Raw genomic sequence first — 25,062 nt, forward strand, 5'->3', positions numbered from 1 at the left:
TGGTGGTGGTGGTGGTGGTGGTGGTGGTGGTGGTGGTGGTGGTGGTGGTGGTGGTGGTGGTGGTGGTGGTGGTGGTGGTGGTGGTGGTGGTGGTGGTGGTGGTGGTGGTGGTGGTGGTGGTGGTGGTGGTGGTGGTGGTGGTGGTGGTGGTGGTGGTGGTGGTGGTGGATTTCCACCACCACATTGAGATGTAAGATGAAAACTCCGAAAACTTTTAATTTTTCTGTATCTATTTATGAGAAGTTACTACATACATTCATTGTTTTTCCATACCAGAGAGTGTAGTTACAATATATTCAATGGAATATTCTGGTGAAAAACAGTATATATGACTCAAACAGTTTAATAATATCATTTATACTATCCATAAGTGTATTTTTTAATCATTATTAAATTTCAGTGTTTCTTAGGTACTGTGTAAAAGTTTTTTAAGATTCAACATTGACCAGCCTCATGGTCTAGTGGTCAGAGCTTCTGGCTATAGTTCATGAGGTCCCGGGTTCGATTTCCGGTTAGAGCACAGGAATTTTTCCTTAAAGGGGATTATTCCTGTGTTCGTCCAAGGTCTGGAATTTAGGTTAAGTTTAGATTTAAGACCTCTCCTGGCACCACATTATCATAATCATCCTATCACATCATTGGGGTAATGTAACTCCGCCTTCCAGGCGCCCCAACCTCAGAAGTGGGTTACAACTAAGCCACGGCCAGGAGAGAAGACCAGAAATGTCGAAAGACAACCTGGTGGCATTGGATAAAAAAAAAGATTCAACATTGAATAATTTTTTTGAAGAAAGTGTGACTAATAGTTATTCCCCTGGACCTTTATTACATAATAATTACATCTCCACAGCAAATAGATAAATGTTGTTGTTGTTTTCTAATGCCAGGTGTTTGACAATAAAGTCATTTCTTGCACTCCAATATTTTTCAAAGATATTATCATGGTCAGCCACTGAAGCACAGATTTTGAGGTGTTCCGAATCCATTTCTTGGTTTGAGTTGCACAATGGGCAGTTAGGGGACTGATATATATAAATGATAAATGATAAATAGATAAATATGAAAGGTTATCTTTACCTTTAGTACAAATAATTATGGCTGCTGGCGAACCACTTTGGCATTTTATTACTGTCTGAGCGCCAGCTCTGAAACCACAGCAAGAATGCAGCGTGGAACCCAGTAGACTGTTTATACCAGCTAAGTCACTTCTTCCTGTTCACCACCACCTCATATGGTGCAGTTTCAGAGCTAGCACTCAGACAATATATATGTATAATTGTAGAAAATATAGTAAAAATTTCACCCATCAGTCCTCATAAATTAAAACCATATAAACAACCTCAATACATCAGCTTATTCCTAGATATAAAGACAGTAGCTTATATTTTTGGTCCTGAATTTTGCGATCAGTTGAAGATAATGGATGTGTGTTTGCTGACAGAGATCATTTTCATTGTCTGTTGTGAAGAAGATAACATTTGTTAAATAGAAACTTGGATAAATCATTCTTATAATCGGCCTCTCCTAAGACCGTTAGGTGCAATAGTTTCGATTAGCATGGAAGCTGGCACATGAACGGATAATCTATAGCAGTGCATTTGACTCATCCAACAGCTTTTAAATAGGCTGTTAGCCAAAAGTTTCATTTCATAACTTGCAAATTTAATATTCAAATAATGCCTTTTATATATTTCGAACTAATTGCAGTGCTTAACTTTACATTATTAACATGTTTGTATTATTTTTAGGTCAGATTGTGGGATTGGTGAACTTAGGTTACACATGTTTCCTGAACACTTTACTACAAGCACTAGCATCTTGTCCTGTTGTTTTGGACTGGTTTACCAGACAAATTAATTGCAAACAGGACAGTTTAACTCTCTCACTACAGAATACACTTCAAGGTAATAGTACTTAATCTTCAGATTATGTTTATTCAATTTTCATGGATCACCCTAACATTTATTTTTAAATGTGATTAGAATTAATTAACAGTGTTGTATTCATTTAACTTGGTAAATTGTTATTGTTTCAGTTAAGCTTTGTATTTAATTTCTTCTATCTTTATTTCTTTTTTTGTCCATTAATGTGTAACCCTCAACATACATTAGCAACTTAATTTTTCTGGCTACAGTTTTGCATTCTTGATGTTTTTCGATGTTCAACTCTCGCTGCCATAAAGAAATGCTGGTAGAATCATCACTTTGTAAGACTTGAATAAAGTTTCTTTGCTAACTAATTTGCCCAAAGTACAGCATAGTGTTTCACAAAAATCTTTAAAAATGTTTGGTAGAATCCAAGGAAGAGTCGCTATTTTCCTGATCAATAAGTTGGATGGCATAATAGGCCTATATGACGTCACATATGTCCGCACATTGCATTGCAAGTACGAAAAACTATTTAAATAAAAAATGCGGCAATTTAACTTACCTCAATAAGATTAATAGAATACTAAAGGGATTAGTGTAGTGAATCGATTTAATATATGAAGACATTATTACAAAAATAACCCTTGTCAAAATTGATATTTTTCAGGAGAACAATAAAAATAAATAGAACAACACATGTCAGCTGTTTCTGTACAACTGGTTTTTATCCTTGAAGCTATTGCACCTGATATGTGTGATTTTTGGAGTCTATAAACATTTGAAATAGTAGCAAATGTGTCCTTAACTCAATTTCATTACAAATGACTAGGGCTGTTTTTGTAATAATATCTTCATATGTACTTTATAGTTAGTGGATAAGTGTAGTAATACCGTCATTCTGATATTTATCATATTAGTTCCTTGTACAATGTAAGTTATTTAATTCGTCATATTAGCTGTAATAAGGTTAATAGAAAACTAATGAATTCAGTTTTGCATATTATATAATATTAAAGTCATATGTTTAATACATTTTGTAAGATATTGATTAAAAACACACAGCCAAATGTATTTAGAGATATCTCTGACACCATCTTTCAGTGCACGAATGAATAATTTACATTTGAATTTCAATGGAGCCCATTTAGTATGGTGTGCTCATATGCATATGCCTCCCTTAGATCGAATAAAATGAAATATGAAAAATTGCTGCTTAGCCTCTTTGCAAAAATAGATCTTCAATTGAAGACCTCGAGGGGTAAATAGTGATAACCCTCAAAATTGAGATTGACAGTTTTCTGGTTGTTAACAGCCTATAAGCCACATTATTTTTGATTTGGTTAAATAATTATGTAAATACATTAAAAAATGATTGGATTATGCTGCTTGAAAAATATGGCAATTGTCTTGTGTTTGCAGTAAAAATAAAAATGTATGCAATTTGTATGTGGGTTATCATTATTTACCTCCGAAGTCTTCAATTATTGAAATATCTGTGTGCAATGAAAGAGTGTCCAGGTCTAATTGACTGGGACTTGACTTCATTTGTACTCCAGATGTAAATAGATTTTGACGTGGTCCTTTGATAATGACCAAGAGATAATAGGTAGTAAATTCAATGCTGGAGATATTATTTGTAAAGACTTCAGCACGATATAACGTCCATAGTTCCTGGAAGATAACCTTTAACACTTCTTATCACATCTGGCCACCTACCTTTATAAATATGCTAGCAGTCTGTGTGTAATTAATTCCAGCCACAATACACACTATAGTGATCGTGATCAGACTTTATAGTGAGTCATTTAAAATTATGTCAAGTTTATTCTGCTCTGGTTAGTTGCTGTACCATGGGAGAACTCTTACTAGAGAACTTTGGGCAAGTAATCGGATTCTGTTTTTTAATAGGTATGTTGGAATAGCATTCCTTAAATACTGCATAGGTGTTGAGTCACTGTAGTTAAATTAAGCTATCATAGGAATGTGGCAGTGCTGATGTTTAAAGTACAACAAATGATAATATGTACATGGATGAATATATAATAGGATGCGAAACTTACTGAGTTTCCCGTAACACATACTAGAGGCGCTGTTGTAGAAATTGATCTTGCTGCCCTCTGTTGGAAGGAGGGGTGTTATTACATCTAGCAGCGCACCAAGTAGCGAAAAGAGTAACTAATTACTCCATGCATTTAGCAGCGCACCTGGTGACGAAAATGTTAAACTATGCAGAAAGTATTCCCTCCCACCCTCGTCGATATTCAAAACTAATCTAATTTAAAATAAAACATTTACATTTTTATTCCTCACAGCATCTTCTACTGAAAATTCTTACCAGAGCCAACAGGAAGATAAAAGAGACTATCTATTTTACACTATCCAATTAAAATATAACCAGACAGAGATAAAAAAATAAAGTAAAAGGTTAGATAATTGGGATTGTATTCTTTGGGTATTTATTGTACAGCGCAATGGAAAAGTCTGCAAGAACTACTTAGATAGTTCAATTTATTATATTACTGTTACTTTACAATACATTCAACAAAGCTATTTTTACAACATCCATAAACATCACTGTTTAACATACACTGCTTATACACACGTAGTATCACTTTATGTTCACTTATTAGCAAGTTGTCTGCCATCTTGTCTCTTCGAGCAATATCTCGAACGGATAAATAGAGAACTCTGGGTAATGTACCCAACACGTAGTTCTAATGTTCACCATCTACTACGTTGGGTTCTGATCATCTTATTTCAGCCCTCCACCACCAGATGGTGCTGACCGCAGTTTTGCATCCTATTATATATTTATCCATGATATGTATTTGTTATTAAGGGGAAGAAGTTGTGGGTGTTATAACATGACAAAGATTATGCTATTTGTGGCGTGGAGAAAAAGAAGTTCATATATACACGTGTCTGATTTTGAATAGTTTTGGATAAAATTGCGGTTCTTTTTTCCGTAACATGCATCCTTGTGAACTTGTCTCTCTCTCTGGACGTCTGGACCTGTGTGTGTTATAGTACAGCTGATAGCAGTGACATAAATTCTCGTGACATCAGGGTCAGGGTTAGAGATAACGCAGTACCTAGTATCCGAACAACGGAAGTTAGGGAATGCGGTACATAGTTCACATTCTGGCGACTTCATGTATTCCTGCAGAAGATGGGGTTTTGAAAACCAGGTTTAATCAGTGGCGGCTGGTGACCAAATTATTCGGCGGGGCACAACTTAAAACACTAATATTGGATTAATTGAACCCATAGGTTCCTCACTATACAAACATAGGCTTGCCATACTGAATAGCAAAATGTAAATATAAAGAATATATACACTAACCATTCTATTTATAGATGAAGTCCATTCTTCGAGCCTTAGTTCGAACAAATAGGCTACTTTGATAAATCGCTGGTTGAAGTTAGGAATCAAATGCACCATTTTACTCTTCATTGAAAGCATTGCTATTGCTGTCAGTCTTTCTTGGCGCGAACTCTGTTGTCAAAATCTAATTGCTTTCCAATTAGTTCACTAACTTTATTCATATTGAAATGATCAAATACACAAGCACTCAACGAACACTAATATAACTAACTTCACACTTAAAATAGAAAAGAAGAGAATTTTTAATGACACTCAGAATTTTATTATTGCCGCTACAAATACAAACGCAGGAACCGATAACATGTATTTCATACGGTTGTCAATGTTGCCAACACTCTTAATAAAAAAAAGCAGCCTACCGTAATTTTGAATATAGCTAAACTTCTTATATTAACATTGTTAAACAGTTTAAATATAATAGCTAAATTAATCGGAAAACATAGTAAAGCGTTACCTCATATGAAATACAGCAATTATAGTAACTAATCTAAAAAAAACTAGATTTAGCTACAGAATAGCTAAGCTGGCAACTCAGTTGGTTCTTCGGGCCATGACAGTGTTACCATCATACTTCTATACGTAACACCTTCCTCATCTGCGTTCTACGTTTTAAAACCATTTGCGCATGTGCACAGGATGGCCACGCAATTCACTGAGCCCTGGTCGATGCTTCTCCTCTCATCTTTTCGATCCCCGCATCCATCACCTCACACTACTCTCTTGCACTTCAGTAGTTGTGCGCATGTGCAAAGGATGGACACTAGAACTACAGTGCCTGAGACAGGTGTTTCCACGATTTCACTCGCTCGACGTGCCGGTAGCTGAAGGCATTCACATTTTACAGTATGTTTATACCTGAATGGAAGCTCTTAAATCATTAAGTTTTGAGCGGATAATTTTAAGCAAAAATTGCTTTATTATTATTTTTTTTTGTGGGAAAATAAAATGAATAAGAGGGCACGTGCTCATGTGCCCCTTAACGCGAGCCGCCACTGGGTTTAATGCAGATTTTTCAGGTGAGCAGTAATGTGAACGTTCTTGAATGAATTTATAACACACTCAGTACCATTCTTGTAAATAATTTAAATGCTTAATCCTTCATAATTTTCACGTTTGTGTTTAACATTCAGGCAGGTGTAACTCTCACAATTTTGAAAATATGACATATATTTATATAAACTTTTTTCATCACAAAATGTCAGAAATGAGATCCTAGAGTATGGCACAATCTTCATGAACCACCCTGTATACTCTAAGATGTAGGACATTAATGCTATTTTAATGAAAATGTTGACAGTAATAAACGGTAAAGAAGGGAGTGATGATCCTTATACTCCAAATGATTTGATACGGTCACTGTTAGCCCAAGGATGGGTTATAGCTCCCGGTGAACAAGATGCACATGAGTTATTTCATGTAATTGTTACGACCATGGAAGAAGAGACACAGCAGCCATTCTCAAAGGTGCATATGACATTTTTTAAATATATAGAAAAATTTTAGATGGAACTAGTATAAAGATTCTGTGTTAGTTTTCATATCCACTACTCTAATTTAATAATGCAGGACCCTTGGTTTACTGTTTTCATAAATTGAATCGCGCAGATGATGGCGGGAAATTACATCACAAGCTGTTGCCAGCATATATAGCTCTTCTGTACATTGCCCATTTAAAACAAATTTGCAATACCTATATAAATTTGACAAAGTACTCACCCTATTCACAGTAACTGCTGGAATAGACCTGCATTTTTTGCTGTCATATTGAATTACTGACTTCTTCACCTCATATGTGAGTCAATTATTATTATTATTATTATTATTATTATTATTATTATTATTATTATTATTATTATTATCATTATTATTATTATTATTATTATTATTATTATTATTATTATTATTACTACTTACGGCTTTTAAGGAACCTGGAGCTTCATTGCCGCCCTCACATAAGCCCACCATCGGTCCCTATCCTGTGCAAGATTAATCCAGTCTCTACCATCATATCCCAACTCCCTCAAATCCATTTTAATATTATCGTGTATGTGTGTGTGTATGTGCGTGTGCGTGCGTGTGTGTGTTTTTTTTGTGTGTTTTCTTTCTCCTTCTTGCTTCCCAATAAGTATAAAAGTTTTACTGTGTATATTTCAGTATGTATCAAAAAAGACAATGTGTTATAGAGAGACTAAAAATCCTGCATACAGCATGCTGAAAAATTAGAGGGTGAGGACCTTATGAAAGAAACAGGACATAACAAAAATTTCATAATCTCGTATAATAAATTTAAAAGACTGGCAGTAGCTTTACTTCCTTATCCAATAGAAGTTGCACTTGGGATTCTTTTTGTCTAAAAATCTTTTGTTCTCAGCCAGGATCGAAATGATAAATCCTGGGTTCAGGGACATGGTAGTCATTAGACCACTGAGAATTTTTTTATATACTGTTTAATGACCTTAGAATTTAGCTGCAGTTTTGCTTTAATTCATATCCCACAATTCACAAACGGATACACTTGCATAAGATCTAGATACAGACTTTTAGACAGTCTGTAGAAGCTGGTAGGCCTATGCATGAGTTGGTGTTAAGAGTATCTTATTGTTTGTTAAGAGAATAGATAACATAATCATTTCTCTCTTTTCAATAGAAGTTGTTAACATTTTCTCCTATTACGATGAGTTTCCTCGCCATAGACATAGAGTCTGATTATATGAGGTTTTAGATTTTTATGGTATATTGAAGTACCAGCACATAGAATACCTGAAAGCCTGCTTCTGAACACAATCATGTGAAAGCTTGAAATCCCATACAGATTGTTTGATGTCTTAAACCTCTATATCAACGACTTCTATTACTGAGAATTGATTTATATATTGCAGGAGTGTTCATTATATGACGCTTTGAATGACCGTCCTAGGGAGATTCATTCAGACACTGTCCAGGTCAGACGATCGACTTTTCTACTTAGAGCCACTGTATCTAGCCTTGAGAGCTGCAGTTGGTGGCAGGAAGCCAAATTTAAAGGCCCACTTCCTTTTCAAGGCCTATTTACAAGTCAGCTGCAATGTATGAGTTGTAAGTACAAGGTATGTGGCCCTTTTGAGATTGTAACTAATGTCTAAATATGACTGTGCTATATGTAATTTTTATTGTAGTAGTTCACTTTCTATTAATACAATTACAGTACTTTATTAAGTTAATAAGCAGTGTTATTTGTTATATGTCAGTCGTTATAATAGTCCTCCTCTGTATTTAAAAATGACAGGCTATATTACTACTTACTTACTGGCTTTTAAGGAACCCGGAGGTTCATTGCTGCCTCACATAAGCCCGCCATTGGTCCCTATCCTGAGCAAGATTAATCCAGTCTCAACCATCATATCCTACCTCCCTCAAATCCATTTTAATATTATCTTACCATCTACGTCTCGGCCTCCTCAAAGGTCTTTTGCCCTCCGGCCTCCCAACTAACACTCTATTTGCATTTCTGGATTCGCCCATACGTGCTACATGTCCTGCCCATCTCAAACGTCTGGATTTTATGGTCCTAATTATGTCAGGTGAAGTATACAATGCGTGCAGCTCTGTGTTGTGTAACTTTCTCCATTCTCCTGTAACTTCATCCCTCTTAGCCCCAAATATTTTCCTAAGAACCTTATTCTCAAACACCCTTAATCTCTGTTCCTCTCTCAAAGTGAGAGTCCAAGTTTCACAACCATACAGAACAACCGGTAATATAACTGTTTTATAAATTCTAACTTTCAGATTTTTTGACGGAAGACTAGATGACAAAAGCTTCTCAACCAAATAATAACAGGCATTTCCCATATTTATTCCATGTTTAATTTCCTCCCGAGTGTCATTTATGTTTGTTACTGTTGCTCCAAGGGACCTTTGGTTAAATGTACCAACTGAGCTACCCGGGAACTGTACCAGACACCGATCCAATTTTTCCCTCTGTCACTGTTCATTAACAGAAAACCACAATTTAAGTCACACAGAGTTAGTGTGCACTCAATGTTGGTTGCTTGACGGTCAGTCCACTTTGAAGTTTCTGGATATAGAGGGAAAAATTGGATCGGTGTCTGGTAGAGTTCCCGGGTAGCTTAGTTGGTAGAGCGTTGGTACATTTAACCAAAGGTCCCGGGTTCGATACTCAGCCCTGGAACAATTTTTCCCTCGAAATTATTCAAAATTAAAGCTCTTCTATTTACATAAATAACTAATCGTGCATATTTTTCACTGAATAAAAAATTGAAGTGCCAGTCCATGTTGCAACATTGTAAATACAGTAGAATCCCTCTATTCCAAAATTCCAGATAATCCGAACATGCCCTGCATGAGCAGGCTGGAACAAACCTATTGTTATAATAGTATAGAGAACAAGAACTAATTCATTTACTAGTGTTAAAGTAAGTTGTATTGTATGTCTTACATTTTGAGTTCTGAATAATGTAGCATTAAATTGAGTTTCAGTTCAAATACTCCTTTTCTTCTTCCTCTTTTCTCTCTCTCTCTCCCTCCCACCCTCTCTCTCTCTCTCTGTCTCTCTCTCTCTTTTTTTTTTGGGAGCATGTTCGGATTATTCAGTTCCAATTATTGTTAATCATATGTATTATTAAGCACGGACAAATCCTATGGTCAGTGAAAAATATAACATGGAAATTAATATTGAAAAAAAAGAAAATCATGTCATTTTGTGGGAAATTCCCTGTACCAAGTAAAATTTGTTTGAATAATAAAATAATAGAAAGAGTAAATACTTTCACTAACCTTGGCTATACACTATCACCTTATGATGAAGTAGATATTGCTGAAAAAAATATCTAAATATAATAAAACAACGGGGATCATTAATAAAATCATGAAACCTTCACTAGTACAAAGACACACAAGAATAGGCTTGTATAAAACCTTAGCACAGCCAGTATTAAGCTGTGGTAGTGAAGCGTGGACTGTGAAGAATAAAGATGTCAGTAGAATAGCAGCAAGTGAGATGAGGTTCATGAGAGCAACAGCTGGATATACTCGCTGGGATCATAAAAAAATGGGACATAATGCAAGAACTTCAAATAGAACCCATTATGCAGTTCATCAGCAAATATCAACTTCAGTGGAAGGGCCATCTCGAAAGAATGGATCGATGCAGAATTCCAAAAGCACTGTTTCATTACCATCCACATGGCAAAAGATCTCTAGGTCCGAAGTAGAGATGGACTGAAAATTCTAGTTTGAGACCATAACAGGCCACTCGGCCTAATACTTGTTAGGAAGACGACGACGAAATCCTATCAGACTGACCAGGTCCTACTGCGTGAGTATCGTGAGTTGGCTGTACATATCTAATGCATGGTGCAGCAAAATTGTGGTCAAGTACAGTAAATGATGTTAGCTTAAGGTTATGCAAAAATCAATTCTGTTTTATTGGTAACATTATTGTGAGTTGTTAGAAAGTTGCAAATGGACTTGGTTTTCCATTTACAACCTACAAATTTCTATTTTATACCATATTTTTCATTTTTCTAGTCTCCAGTCCATTATGCCACATTCTACAGTTTGTCACTAGTCCTGCCACAAAGAATATCTGTTGGAGAGTTCCATACTCTTCAAGAACTGATTGGGCACTATGTAGCCAGCCGTGTAGTTAATGATGTATGCTGTGATGGTTGTGGTCGGCGTGACACAGACCAAGTGAAGAGCCTTAACTTTGGGAAGGTGAGTTTGGCTTAAGTAAAGTAGAAACTTGATGATATGTAAAATCTTTGAATTAAGACGATATTGTATTAAGGGCTGGATTTTAAAGGGACTACCTTTTTTTATATTTTATGACGGAATACGAAATAATCGATAAAAGCATTGATAACTGTTTTGAATACTCGAGATTGCGTTGTTTTAAATTCCCTTCCCCCCCCCCTTTTCAGCAAAACCTGCTCTTTATTATCCCTTTTTAGACAATACATAACAAAAACCTCAATAGTTTACTTTATTTTATGATAGAAAGCATAACAAACGCCTATACTGTTGCAGACTGAGGTAAGAAAGAATAAACACTATGTAGAGATTAATTTTTGGTTCTATAGAATTATCTGTTATTAGCTGGACCTAAAAAAAAAACGAATGTGTAAAAAATACATAAGTGTGAAATGTATGAGAGAGAGAGAGAGAGAGAGAGAGAGAGAGAGAAAGTTAGTGAGTGAGTGTGTGTGAGAGAGAGAGAGAGAGAGTGTGTGTGTGTGTGCATGTTTTTTTTTTTTTATATGGTTTGTCTTACGCCCGATTGTATAAACCATTTAATCTTAGATCAGAGGTTAAATTGATCCTTGTTTCAGCTGAACTTGGAATTTTGTGTTGTCTAATCTGAGATTAATTTGTCTCAAACTAAAGTCAACTTTGACTGAAGAAATTTCTCCGATTAAGTTAGATGATCCAAGTTCAGTTATTTCTTTTCTGTTTGAAATATACGAGTGACAGATTGTGCAAATAAAATATCCATTATTATTAATATTAATAGATATGTTAGGTACAGTTATATATATTTCTTTCAATTTCTTGCCTTAATACACATTCTTATATTTTATAAGGCTCTATCGTGTTCAGCAGTATCAAATAACATAACCTATAATTATATTATGTTTATAACAACCATTAATTATTAATGGATATGATAGGTGCATTCATAAATATTCAGTTAACTGTATTACTAAACGAAAATTGTCGTTTTATAAAGCTTTATTATGTTTAGCAGTATCAAACACCATAACATGATAACAACTTGGAGAACAGTCAACCTTCTTCTTATTGTCCGCCATTATTTACATTGCACAAAAAAACCATTGTCTCCAACAGAGTGTAATGCGGAAAGTCGCCAAAAAGTAGTTGTAAAGTCGCTAGATTTCTCATTATCAACAAAGAAAGATTAAATTTTGTCACTATGGGGTGCTAAAAAGGTCACTAAATCCCTATTTAATCAATATAAAAGTTAAAAGAAATTGTTGTTGAAAAAAGTTAAAGTCGCTAGATTGGCAACACTGAACAAACCTGTATAACATGGTCCGCGCATTACGTATTTCACCTGTTTATGCGATGTTGCCAAATCTTTTTCACGTGAACTTAGATTGCATTTGAACCAAGGTAATTTGATCGCAGAAAAGTTTTATACAATAGAAGAAGTGTCTGAACTCGGTTCACTTTTCGATCTTCGATCAAAGTTGATCTTTAGTCAGGGAGTTTTATACAATTGGGCCTTAAAGTTACTGTCTTTGGCGGGTATGTATTACTTCCTAGAAGAATCTTTTGATATTGGCTATGTGTTTTGTCAGCTCCATTTCTTTTGTAGGTAGAGGTTGGCATCTTGACCTTGCTCCCTTCTTTTACAGATCATCTGCTGCTTTATTTCCTTGCAGACGTACGTAGGCAGGAATCTTCTGTAATGTTATATTTATGTTTCTTGCTGTCAGGGGATCAAATATGTATTGTACGTCAAATAATGTAAACAACAATAAAAACCATTTATGGCCTCCTTACGCAACTTCTATAATTTTATTATTCTTATTATACTGTATCTTCCAGAGGAATGTTATCAGATCCATTAGATATTAAGAATGGTGTGCGACAAGGAGATATGCTGGCGTGTCTCCTTTTTAATGTTGCATTGGAAAAGGTAGTAAGAGATGCAAACCTACTTAGCAGAGGGACCATATTTTATAAATCAGTGCAGATACTCGCATACACTGATGATATAGATATAGTGGCAAGATCTAGAAGGGCAATGGAAGATGCATTCTTGAATATAGACAAGGCCGGAAGGAATATGGGATTGACCATTAATCAATCGAAAACTAAATACATGGCTTGTGGAAAGGCAAACCTCAAGAATGTGCCATCCTCAATAACAATAGGCAGATATGACTTCGAGAGAGGATGAATTTAAATACCTGGAATCAACAGTTACTCATTCTAATGATATTTCGTATGAAATAAAGCAGAGGTTAATGGCTGCCAATAGAGCTTACTTCCCCTTAAGAAAATTACTTTGTTCAAGAATTTTATTTCGTACCACAAAGATAACTATCTATAAAACACTTATAAGACCTGTATTAGCATATGCTGCTGAGACGTGGTCCCTAACAAAAAAGGACGCTGGAAATTTGGATGCCTTTGAGAGGAAGATACTCCGTAAAATAATTGGCCCAGTATTCGAGAGAGGAAGATGGAGAAGGCGATATAATAATGAGTTATATTCCATTCTATAAAGATCCGCTATTAGAAGAATAGTAAAAGCAGCAAGATTAAGGTGGGCTGGGCATGTGGCACGGATGAATGACGTAGAAATTCCTAAAAGGATATTAAATGGAAATCCTGGGGGCCAAAGAAGCCGTGGACGACCAAGAATAAGATGGTTGGATGGAGTTGAGGAAGACATATGTAAGATGGGATATAGGAATTGGAAAGCAATTTCGCAGGATCGAGACAACTGGTGGAAAATCATTGGCTAGGTCTGAACATGCAAACCTTGCACTTAATAGCGAACATGGCAACTGCTTCACCATCGAGAATGACTTCGATATTTGTATACAAGAGAATTAAAGCGAAAATAAAAAAAAAAACTTGTACAGAAGTGAGACATTAAGTTAGGGGAGTTTTGAATTGAGAAACATTGAATATGATTTTAATTGTAATTGCACTTCTCTGACCATATTCCCTAATTCTGTTACTTGTTCTCTAGTTACCAGCTTGTCTCTGTATCCACATTGCTCGAACCACATGGGAAGGAGAAGCATTCAAACGAGATGATCATATAAAATTCCCTGAGATATTGACCATGGATCCCTACACATACAACAACGTTATACAGGTAAAAGGAAGTACATATTATTTGCACGATTAATTTACCAGTGTATGAGACATGAAGTGAGATATAGGAATTTTCAAGTTTTTGTTTGGAATACATGTGTGTAACTTTTCAATTTCAATTATGTTTTATTTAATGATGCAACTGCCAAGGTTATATCAGCATAGCTGGTGTGCTGGAATTTTGTCCCGCAGGAGATCTTTCACATGCCAGTGAATCTACTGACAAAGGCCTGTCACATTTAACAACTTAAGTACCATCGATGTGGGCTGGGATCAAACCCGCAACCTCGAGCACAGAAGGCCAGCAGTCTAGGTTTTTGTATGGATATGCATTTCAAAATATGTCAATTTTTTTAAATTTCAGATCCTTAAAAAAAAAAAAAATTGAATCTAGGTGAGATAAATTCATATTCTAAATTTGTAGTCAGGTTTGATGACTAAATTATCCTCTTTACTTATCTACATCTTTTAGTCCACACCTGTGGAGTAACGGTCAGCGCGTCTGGTCGCGAAACCAGGTGGCCAGGGTTCGAATCCTGGTTGGGGCAAGTTACATGGTTGAGGTTTTTTCCGGGGTTTTCCCTCAACCCAATATGAGCAAATGCTGGGTAACTTTCGGTGCTGGACCCCGGACTCATTTCACCGGCATTATCACCTTCATTTCATTCAGAGCTACATAACCTAGATGTTGATACAGCATCGTAAAATAACCCAATAATAATAATAATCTACATCTTTTATATGCTTGCTATGAATAATGTAATGAATTGCACATTTTTTAGAAGCAGCTAGAAAATGCAAAAATGATGATTGGAGATCACCCATCCAGCAACGGATTTGTGGACTTAACTTCACCAACAACGAAAAAAAGGTAGGGATTACCATAACAATATAAATGCATGTTACTGTCAGTGTTGTGTTTTGGGCAGTAACATTATTGCCTGGACATTTCCAATTAATAATAATAATAATAATAATAATAATAATCCGTGGTGCTACAGTCCTTCATGAACACAGACGACCAGCCAGCTGCTGGCCTCACGTTCACATGCCGAAGCAGAGGTGGACGATCATCCAACCAGAATGGAGGTATTATGTGGTTAGCATGATGATCCCCCCCAGCCGTTATAGCTGGCTTTTGCAACCGGATTTCACTACCTATCGTAGCTCCCTAAGTGCATCACGATGCTGTGTGGGCACCAGTCCCATACACTGGCCGAAATTTCATGAGAAAATTTCTTCCCCCATGAGAACTCGAACCAGTGTGCATTCCATAACGTGAGTCCTAGGCAGGATGCCTTAGGCCATGACGCCAAGGCGTGAGACTATTTCCGATTATTACTGGCCAGTAATGTCAGTGGTTGGGGCAAAAATCTTTGGGCATTGTTCGTACTCCCCCTACTTTGGAATTCTCTCTCACGCGAGATCAGAGACTGTCGGATCCTAACGACATTTCAGAATAAGGTTAGAAAGTTGTTATTAGATAGGAGCTAGACATGTTTATTATACTTCAGCTTGTGTGTAAGCTAGTGTTCCGTATTAATTTAGTATTTTCTTTTGTTCCTTAAGGATTTAGCGTATGATTTTTTTCTTATTTGTAATATTGTTTCATTAACTCTCAGTCCGTTATTTTTCTGTATTACTGTATGTTCTGCATCATGAGTAGTCTGTTTTCAAATAATAAATTACGTTATATTATTACTAACAACTGTGTCATGTATCATATAGGTAATCTCATTGAATGTAATAATTTTATTATATTATACAAATTACCTTGTACCTCAGGTTGATTTATGGTGAAATGGAAGAGAAGTCACCCTAATAAATAATTCTTTGTCTCCTAAATTTTAAATGAAAACAAAACAACACACATTGTCCAAGCAATGCCAATAATGTCCAGTTCTAATTGGACAATATTAATAACGAAAAAAATTAGCGCAGTATCAATTCAAAATGTATCATACCTTAAGTATTTCGTTTTTCAATTAACAGGTTATTGTAACTCTTACTTGTTTTCTCAATATAGACTTCTATGACACTTCGATTTGCACAGTTTATTGAGTGCATAACAAACTGATTGCTTCTGCATTTAATTTCACATTTGACACTAATAACCGTGTGATTCTGATATATGTTGTTTGTTGTTGTTTTCTAATGCCAGGCGTTTGACAATAAAGTCATTTGACCTCTTGCACTCCAATATTTTTCAAAGATATTATCATGGCCAGCCACTGAAGCACAGATTTTGAGGTGTTCCGAATCCATTTCTAGGTTTGAGTTGCACAATGGACAGTTAGGGGACTGATATATTCCAATTCTATGCAGGTGTTTGGCCAAACAATCATGGCCTGTTGCCAATCTAAATGCAGCTACAGACGATTTTCGTGGTAAATCGGGAATTAACTGTGGATTTTGATGCAGAGACAATATAACTGCATTTTTAAATTTATTGATGTGGCAGAGAAGATTCCTGAGACTTTCATTATTGCAATGATTTCTCCATCAAAACTTGTTGTTCCATACCCAAGAGATCTATAAAGTGAGAAGAGACAGCACGTAACACCTGCACCGGCACCTTGTTCTCTGGAGATCAAGGATCCGTCAGTTTTGTGGAGGGTACCTAATATTAATTGTCTCTAAAGACAATTGTTTCAGTATTTCAGTGTTTACTTCTGATTTCAGTATTTCTTCTGTTAAATTTAGATTATATTTAATAGAGTTAATAGAGTTGGTTTAATTTGTAGGTTTTCTTTTAAATTCAGGATATTGATTTTGATTCTGATATATTGCTAGTTGCTATCACATCTCTGGAGATATATTTTTCTACTTTTGCTAATTCCAAGGCTTCCTCCAGCTTTGGCAAATTTTCATTGGAAGGATTAAATTTGTTTACTCGCCTCTGCTGCTGTCCTGTTATTGAGATGAGTTATTGTAACGAAACAGAGTACTCGTTACAATTTTGGTCAAGGTTTGGAAGATTACGTAATTGCCCAGACAATATTGTTATTACCAACATCGCCCAATTATCTATAATACATTATCATTAATGACCGGAAATTAATGTTCTCATTGTAGTATAATATTTATATTAAAGACTGGCCATTGACGTCATTTCCCCAATTTGTTTCATTATGTGTAATAGATATGCCATTAAAAAGACATTCAGTTGTATGACTGTACTTACTTACTGGCTTTTAAGGAACCCGGAGGTTCATTGCTGCCCTCGCATAAGCCCGCCATTGGTCTCTATCCTGAGCAAGATTAATCCATTCTCTATCATCATATCCCACCTCCCTCAAATCCATTTTAATATTATCTTCCCATCTACGTCTCGGCCTCTCTAAAGGTCTTTTTCCCTCCAGCCTCCCAACTAACACTCTATATGCATTTCTGGATTCGCCCATATGTGCTACATGCCCTGCCCATCTCAAACGTCTGGATTTAATGTTCCTAATTATGTCAGGTGAAGAATACAATGCGTGCAGTTCTGTGTTGTGTAACTTTCTCCATTCTTCTGTAACTTCATTTCTCTTAGTCCCAAATATTTTCCTAAGCACCTTATTCTCAAACACCCTTAACTTATGTTCCTCTCTTGAGAGTCCAAGTTTCACAACCATAAAGAACAACCAGTAATATAACTGTTTTATAAATTCTAACTTTCAGATTTTTTGACAACAGACTGGATGATAAAAGCTTCTCAACCGAATAATAACAGGCATTTCCCATATTTATTCTGTGTTTAATTTCATCCCGAGTGTCATTTATATTTGTTACTGTTGCTCCAAGGTATTTGAACTTCTCCACCTCTTCAAAAGATAAATTTCCAGTTTTTATATTTCCATTTCGTACAATATTCTGGTCACGAGACATAATCATATACTTTGTCTTTTCGGGATTTACTTCCAAACCTATCTCTTTACTTGCTTCCAGTAAAATTCCCGTGTTTTCTCTAATCGTTTGTGGATTTTCTCCTAACATATTCACGTGATCCGCATAGACAAGCAGCTGATGTAACCCGTTCAATTCCAAACCCTCTCTGTTGTCCTGGACTTTCCTAATGGCATACTCTAGAGCAAAGTTAAAAAGTAAAAGTGATAGTACATCTTCTTGCTTTAGCCCCAGTGAATTGGAAATGCATCTGACAGAAACTGACCTATACGAACTCTGCTGTACGTTTCACTGAGACACATTTTAATTAATTGAACTAATTTCTTGGGAATACCAAATTCAATAAGAATATCATATAAAACTTCTCTCATATGCCTTTTTGAAATCTGTGAATAACTGATGCACTGTACCCTTATACTCCCATTTTTTCTCCATTATCTGTCAAATACAAAATATCTGGTCAATAGTTGATCTATGACTGTACTAGATGAACAATCCTTTGCGAGCCTGAACTTTCACAGCTTACGGCTAATCGGCTGAACCAGCTGCTAAACCTCATGCCTCCACCATGCTGAAGGTCGCAAGATAAGCACGTATTCTTTAGGTGACGTAATACAGTGTATGGCTCAATTCAGGTATTCTATTCTCCATTGAGTATTCCTGTATAATTCATACATGCGTATAGAATCGACTCATGATGTAAGATTATTTCAACAGAGATTCCCTGGTGTCCAACTTCCAAATCAAAGTTCGATTCAAAGTGCATTAATGTTTATTTTGTAAGTATTAGTTAGTAATAACTTAACGTGACACACTGTGGACTTCTTGACACCCATTCACCATGGCTATTGGCTTAGCTCGTTCGAAACCTGCACGTGGAGGATTGTTCACTCAGTATTACATTATTACTATATTATTGCTGTAATTTTGTCTTCACTAGTAAAGAAATGATTTTATTTTATTTACTGTGTTCAAAATATTTCTTAATGCAGATTCAAACATCTCTATCTGTTGCGAGCCGTAGTGGTCCATAAAGGTGGTTTGCTTTGTGGGCATTTTATTACATACAGAAGAGGAATTGGAGAGTATTACAACAGGTATAGTATTCTGAATAATTTCTTATGGTAGCAGATTGGAGAATTATTATTATTGTATCTATTTTACATATGTATGTTAGGGCTATAGTTTTACACAAAAAAAGATAAGCATAAAGAGAAATGGAAAAGAGAATTAAATTAGCTTACGCGATGTAAACAAAACATAAACAATCCGATTGCAAAACATCAGGCATCAATTTGAGATGTACAAAAATATTAACAACACACATACGTAACACTTCTATAACACAAATATGCAGCTTTCCATACCATACATCATAAATTAATAGACAATAGTCACACAAACACAATCAAACTATAATTACGACATTGCAACGCATCCCATAACTATGACTCACATACATAACAAACCAAGCATCTGTTACAACACATACACTTCAACATAGTAACCACACTTTTAAAAGTTACAAATTTGGCTCCAAGAAGAATAAATAGGACACTGTTACTAATTACTATTCTTCTACAAGGTCTTAAATACATCTGTAATAAATCTGTGAAATTTCTTTAAGCAACATTGCTTCAGAAAAACTTTTGTTAATGGTGGTAAGAGAGAATTAAATATCTCAAAATTATTTGTATTGTGTTGCATTGTGTACTTTTATCATTATTATTTATATTAGCAAATACTTCATATTTGCTAGTTTTATCAATGTCTATAAATATATTATTTCAATGTACCAAAGTACATATGATATTTCCATGCAGATATTCTGCGTCATCATACGATGAGAGAGTAATGGAACGGAGAAAAATTCTCTCCGGCACCGGGATTTGAACCCGGGTTTTCAGCTCTACGTGCTGATGCTTTATCCACTAAACCACACCGGATACAACCCCGGCGTCGGACAGAATTGTCTCTGATTGAGTTCCAACTCTTGGGTTCCCTCTAGTGGCCGCCCTCTGCACTACGTCATAGATATCTATGAACATTGGACCGAAGTCCACACATGTGCTGAGGTGCACTCGTTATGAGTGACTAGTTGGCCGGGGTTGTATCCGGTGAGGCTTAGTGGATAAAGCATCAGCACGTAGAGCTGAAAACCCGGGTTCAAATCCCGGCGCCGGAGAGAATTTTTCTCCGTTCCATTACTCTCTCATCGAATGTCTATAAAGCTTAATCCATTAATTTGAAAGGCATGGTGAAGGCCAATAAGCTGATACAATAACAATAGGAGTTTTGTTAGGATCCGTCTTTGCTTATCTATTAACAAATATTATTGGTTTACAATATTTGTCACATTTATTTAGTTTTAAACGTTTTCGGCTTAATTAAGCCATCTTCAGAAAAGTTTTTGCGAAAACTAAATAAATGTGACAAATATTGTAAACCAATATTTTTGTTAATAGATAAGCACAGACAGATCCTAACAAAACTCCTGTTGTTAATCCATTAAAGTCAATTTTACAAATCCCTTAACAAAGGAGCATTTCAGCAGCCTCTGTTAAAAGTGACAACTTTTGAATCTCTTGTTAATATAATATTCTGTTTGTGAGCTCTTAAGGTTTAATGAGTCGTTAAATTTTTAAGATGGCAGCAAGACAGTACCGGTACTTTTCCAAGTATGATTGAATAATAGCTCTGCTTCTCTTTTGGAGCAAGTTATATAAGAATTTTACCGCAATTTAAAATCTATTGTCCTTCGTTGGATCCAGAATCTGGGACCTTTGGATTGACCACCAGTGTAATTCAGGTAGTAATGCAGTTGCCTGCTGATCTGGAACTGTGCTTGGATGTGAGTTCCATAGCTGCTTGAGATAATTACCTAGTTGGGTTTTTTAAAACTTTAAGGCAAATGTCAGATAATCCCGTTGCGAATCCTTAGCCTCAGTCTCACCAAATACTATGGTAATTATCACAGATTTCATTGGTGTTAAGTACTTGATAGAGCATTAGAATTACCAGTTGGTTTTGTAAAAATTATGGAAATTCCTGAGTTTTTTTTTTTTTTTTTTGACATTTTAGATATTTTATATTTATCACAGTGTTTAATAACCTAGTAGTTGATGCAGCGTCGTTAAATAACCAACTAAAAAAATCTCACTATTTAAATTATTCATCTTAATGCTGAAGGAAGATATTTTTAAAATTTACCTCAGTTTGATTATTTGTATTTCTCTCAAGATCTAACATCTAGCCACCGGTGTGGCTCAGTTGGTTAAGGTGCTCGCCTGTCAGTCTGAAATTGCGTTCGGGCGCGGGTTCGATCCCCGCTTGGGCTGATTATCTGGTTGGGTTTTTTCCGAGGTTTTCCCCAACTGTAATGTGAATGCAGGGTAATCTATGGCGAATCCTTGGTCTCATCTCACTATCTTGACAGACGAGTTTTGAATTGGCACAAACTTGCAATTCTGATTTCATGAAAACAGTGAAACATCTGTTCTGCTGTTTGACCATTTGTGGTTCATTGTGAAGTTATTCCATGTGAGTACAAGAAATTATACAGATCTTTCCACCTGTGTAAACAAAAACACTTTTTTTTTTTTCGATGGAGGATTCTCATCATCAGAATTTTGCTTCCTTAAATATGTTGTTGTTTTCTAATGCCAGGCGTTTGACAATAAAGTCATTTGACCTCTTGCACTCCAATATTTTTCAAAGATATTATCATGACCAGCTACTGAAGCACAGATTTTGAGATGTTCCGAATCCATTTCTTGGTTTGAGTTGCACAATGGACAGTTAGGGGACTGATATATTCCAATTCTATGCAGGTGTTTGGCCAAACAATCATGGTCTGTTGCCAATCTAAATGCAGCTACAGACGATTTTCGTGGTAAATCGGGAATTAACTGTGGATTTTGATGCAGAGAGTTCCATTTTTTCTCTTGGGATTGTGTTATCAAATTTTGTTTGTTGAAGTCTAAGTATGTAGATTTAATAAATCTCTTCACAGAGTAATACGTAGATTTAGTAACAGGTCTGTAAGTAGCAGTGCTGCCCTTCTTTGCTAAAGCATCCGCATTCTCGTTCCCCAGGATTCCACAATGGGATGGTATCCATTGGAATACAATTCTTTTATTGAGTGATATTAATTGAGAGAGCATTATAGTTATTTCTGCTGTTTGAGATGAAGGTGTGTGTTTAGAGACTATTGCTAGAATAGCTGCTTTGGAGTCTGACAATATAACTGCATTTTTAAATTTACTGATGTGGCATAGAAGATTCCTGAGACTTTCACTTATTGCAATGATTTCTCCATCAAAACTTGTTGTTCCATACTCAAGAGATCTATAAAGTGAGAAGAGACAGCACGTAACACCTGCACCGGCACCTTGTTCTCTGGAGATCAAGGATCCGTCAGTGTATAAATGAAGCCAGTTTTGTGGAGGGTATCTAATATTAATGCTTCCTGAAATATTTAAATAGCATAATTAAAAAAAAAATACCAATTACTTTGGATTTACTATTTATTGCTTGGACCTCATAACAGAAATGCAAAGATACGACAGAGACACATTTTCAGTCAATGTATCAGGATGTATGCTTTCTCATGACGTCACTATCGAATATTGATTATTGAGCGAGTGATCATGATTGAGTATTACTCAATGAAAAGAACTGGCTTATAGTGTTATAATCAATTAGTCACGTGTTATTACCAAATGTGTGAAATCAAAACTACTTGAATGTAATATTTACAAAGTTTTTCAACATAAAGAGGGAAAAGTGGGAAATTGATATCGTAAATCAGGAAGCAGGAAATAACATAAATGTTCTAAATTTCGGAAAATCCTGCAAAAATCGAGAAATCTGGCAACCCTATACAGCATCATTAAATAGCCAACTACAACAACTTTGGATATTATGGCTGACATGTAACCACTAAACCACTGAGAATGACTAAAAATCCTTAGTATAACTTGCCATGTCATAGAATTACAACACGTAAAAAAGTTAAAGACAAAATATATTGGTCTGGCCATCTCATATACGATTTGGGACCACATGAATGGCCTGTATGGCCATGAATGTGTCCTATTTTGCAATTATAATCTGAAGTATCTATACTTCAATACCTTTATCATAATTATGGCTTATATGATAGTCTAGATCAGCTCTGGGCACAACGGGAAGTGGAACAGAATTCTGGAACCCTCTCCCATGCCCTTTCCACTTACACAGCCTTATAAACAAACACACACAGTGGGCACTGTGCATCAGTGATGGATTTCAGGTGACCAGGAAAGTTTGTAAAGCTATGATGCAATGCTTAACTGTCGGTCTACTCGTCTCAGTCGGTGAAGGTGGATTGGGGAGCTAAGGAGAAATCTGCATGGCTCATTTGAGTTAATAGTGCCCAGGGCTGGTCTAGATGTACAGTGAGGGACATAATTGTTGAGTGGGCGAAAATGTTTAAAGATCTGTAGCGTGGTTCATAAGAGACTACAATTTTAACCCTTGAATGCTCACCCTTTCTCGGACATCATTACTGCTTACCTGGGGTGTGTTGTCACCCCATGACTTTCCTCTCCTCTGTCTTTCCACTACAGGTAATTGAAACTTTTATTGTTGTTGAATAGCACAAGCTATTATTATTAGATTGGACAAAACTACAAAGAAAAGTCCACACTTGTGGAGTAACGGTCAGCGCGTCTGGCCGTGAAACCAGGTGGCCTGGGTTCGAATCCCGGTCAGGGCAATTACCTGGTTGAGGTTTTTTCCGGGGTTTTCCCTCAACCCAATACGAGCAAATGCTGGGTAACTTCCGGTGCTGGACTCCAGACTCATTTCACCGGCATTATCACGTTCATTTCATTCAGACACTAAATAACCTACAGTCGAGCCGTTCTTATTTCCGGCGTGGCCACGCCTTCTCGACTTTTGGCGCGAAGAAGGTAGGCAATAGCGGTGTTGCTAAATCTCTGTCAAGCCAATAGTGAACGGACGCAGTTCTAATAGCTGGTTGTCGAACAATCAGTCGGTATTGTTGTTAGTGCTGTGTTATCGCTGAGTTTTCAGCATCACAATGCCGCGGAGGAGTCGGAAGACCAATTCGCAAAGCAAAGAAATGATTCTTAGCGTTAGAGATTATTTCGAAAATGAACGTAAAATAAGAGTAGTTTATTGCCTTTAATGCAAGTGGTGCAAAGAACAGCTGATGCGTGTGATGTGAACAAGTTCACGGTTTCTCAAATAACGACAGAGAAGTACGGACAATCCGGTAAAGAAGAAAATAAACTGAGAACTATGGCGGCGGCAGGTACCAACAATGATTGTAGCGATCTAGGTGTAGCACCTCTAAATTGAACAATACCGTTAGGCAAGGTTCTTCGTGTAATTTTTTTATGTAGCAATGACTTATCATGACAAAATTTTTAATACTAACATATTTTACTTAATTTACACGTTGTGTGGTTTTAGTTATTCATTCACATAAAAAATGTTTATTTATTATATTTTACAGCTTTCTCCCATTTTAGTAATTTCTAATATTGTTTCTGTATTTACGAAAATCGTTACTTCAAATGGTCGGAAAAACCAATTATAGCACAACATGGTAAGTCTTCTGTGTCCTGGGATGCTAGGATCAACAATAACAATAATATATAATATTATGTATTCATATATTACTAATTATTTATCGTAGGAAATAATTTTTCGTTCGTTGTTTAAGATTAGACATGTGCTAAAACTTCGTTAAGAGTACAAGGGTAGACTTGACAACGCAGTAACATCCACTGTGAGCGGGAAGCAGTATGTCGTCTGCATAACCTTGACGACAACCACTGCCAGTGAAGCAGCGTGTCAGCTGACCAGAAGCTGTCGTGTGATTTGCTGCCGGAAATAAGAACAGCTCGACTGTAGATGTTGATACAGCGTCGTAAAATAACCCAATAAAATAAAAAAAAAGTACAAAGAAAATGGAGTCATCTGGGGTGACGCTGTAACACTTAAACAAAAAAGCGAAACAAATATCTCGTCATGATATGAACCAAAACTTTCTGCTCG

At 36.1% G+C, this 25,062-nt stretch overlaps 1 protein-coding gene across 2 annotated transcripts in view; it reads left to right on the top strand.

Annotated features, from left to right (window-relative positions):
• Usp30 (ubiquitin specific protease 30) overlaps positions 1 to 25,062 on the top strand; it is a 36,059-nt gene that overhangs the window by 7,568 nt on the left and 3,429 nt on the right. Inside the window, exons 3-9 of one of the 2 annotated variants that reach the window (XM_069832886.1) lie at positions 1,749 to 1,904; positions 6,551 to 6,717; positions 8,133 to 8,339; positions 10,780 to 10,968; positions 13,979 to 14,107; positions 14,889 to 14,977; positions 18,987 to 19,091. In XM_069832886.1, coding sequence (XP_069688987.1) covers positions 1,749 to 1,904; positions 6,551 to 6,717; positions 8,133 to 8,339; positions 10,780 to 10,968; positions 13,979 to 14,107; positions 14,889 to 14,977; positions 18,987 to 19,091 — 1,042 coding nt within the window. The remainder of the gene's footprint in view (positions 1 to 1,748; positions 1,905 to 6,550; positions 6,718 to 8,132; positions 8,340 to 10,779; positions 10,969 to 13,978; positions 14,108 to 14,888; positions 14,978 to 18,986; positions 19,092 to 25,062) is intronic. The other variant, XM_069832887.1, reaches the window with a different exon arrangement.

Source organism: Periplaneta americana, chromosome 8, assembly GCF_040183065.1.
Source record: "Periplaneta americana isolate PAMFEO1 chromosome 8, P.americana_PAMFEO1_priV1, whole genome shotgun sequence".
NCBI classification, from domain to species: Eukaryota; Metazoa; Arthropoda; class Insecta; order Blattodea; family Blattidae; genus Periplaneta; species Periplaneta americana.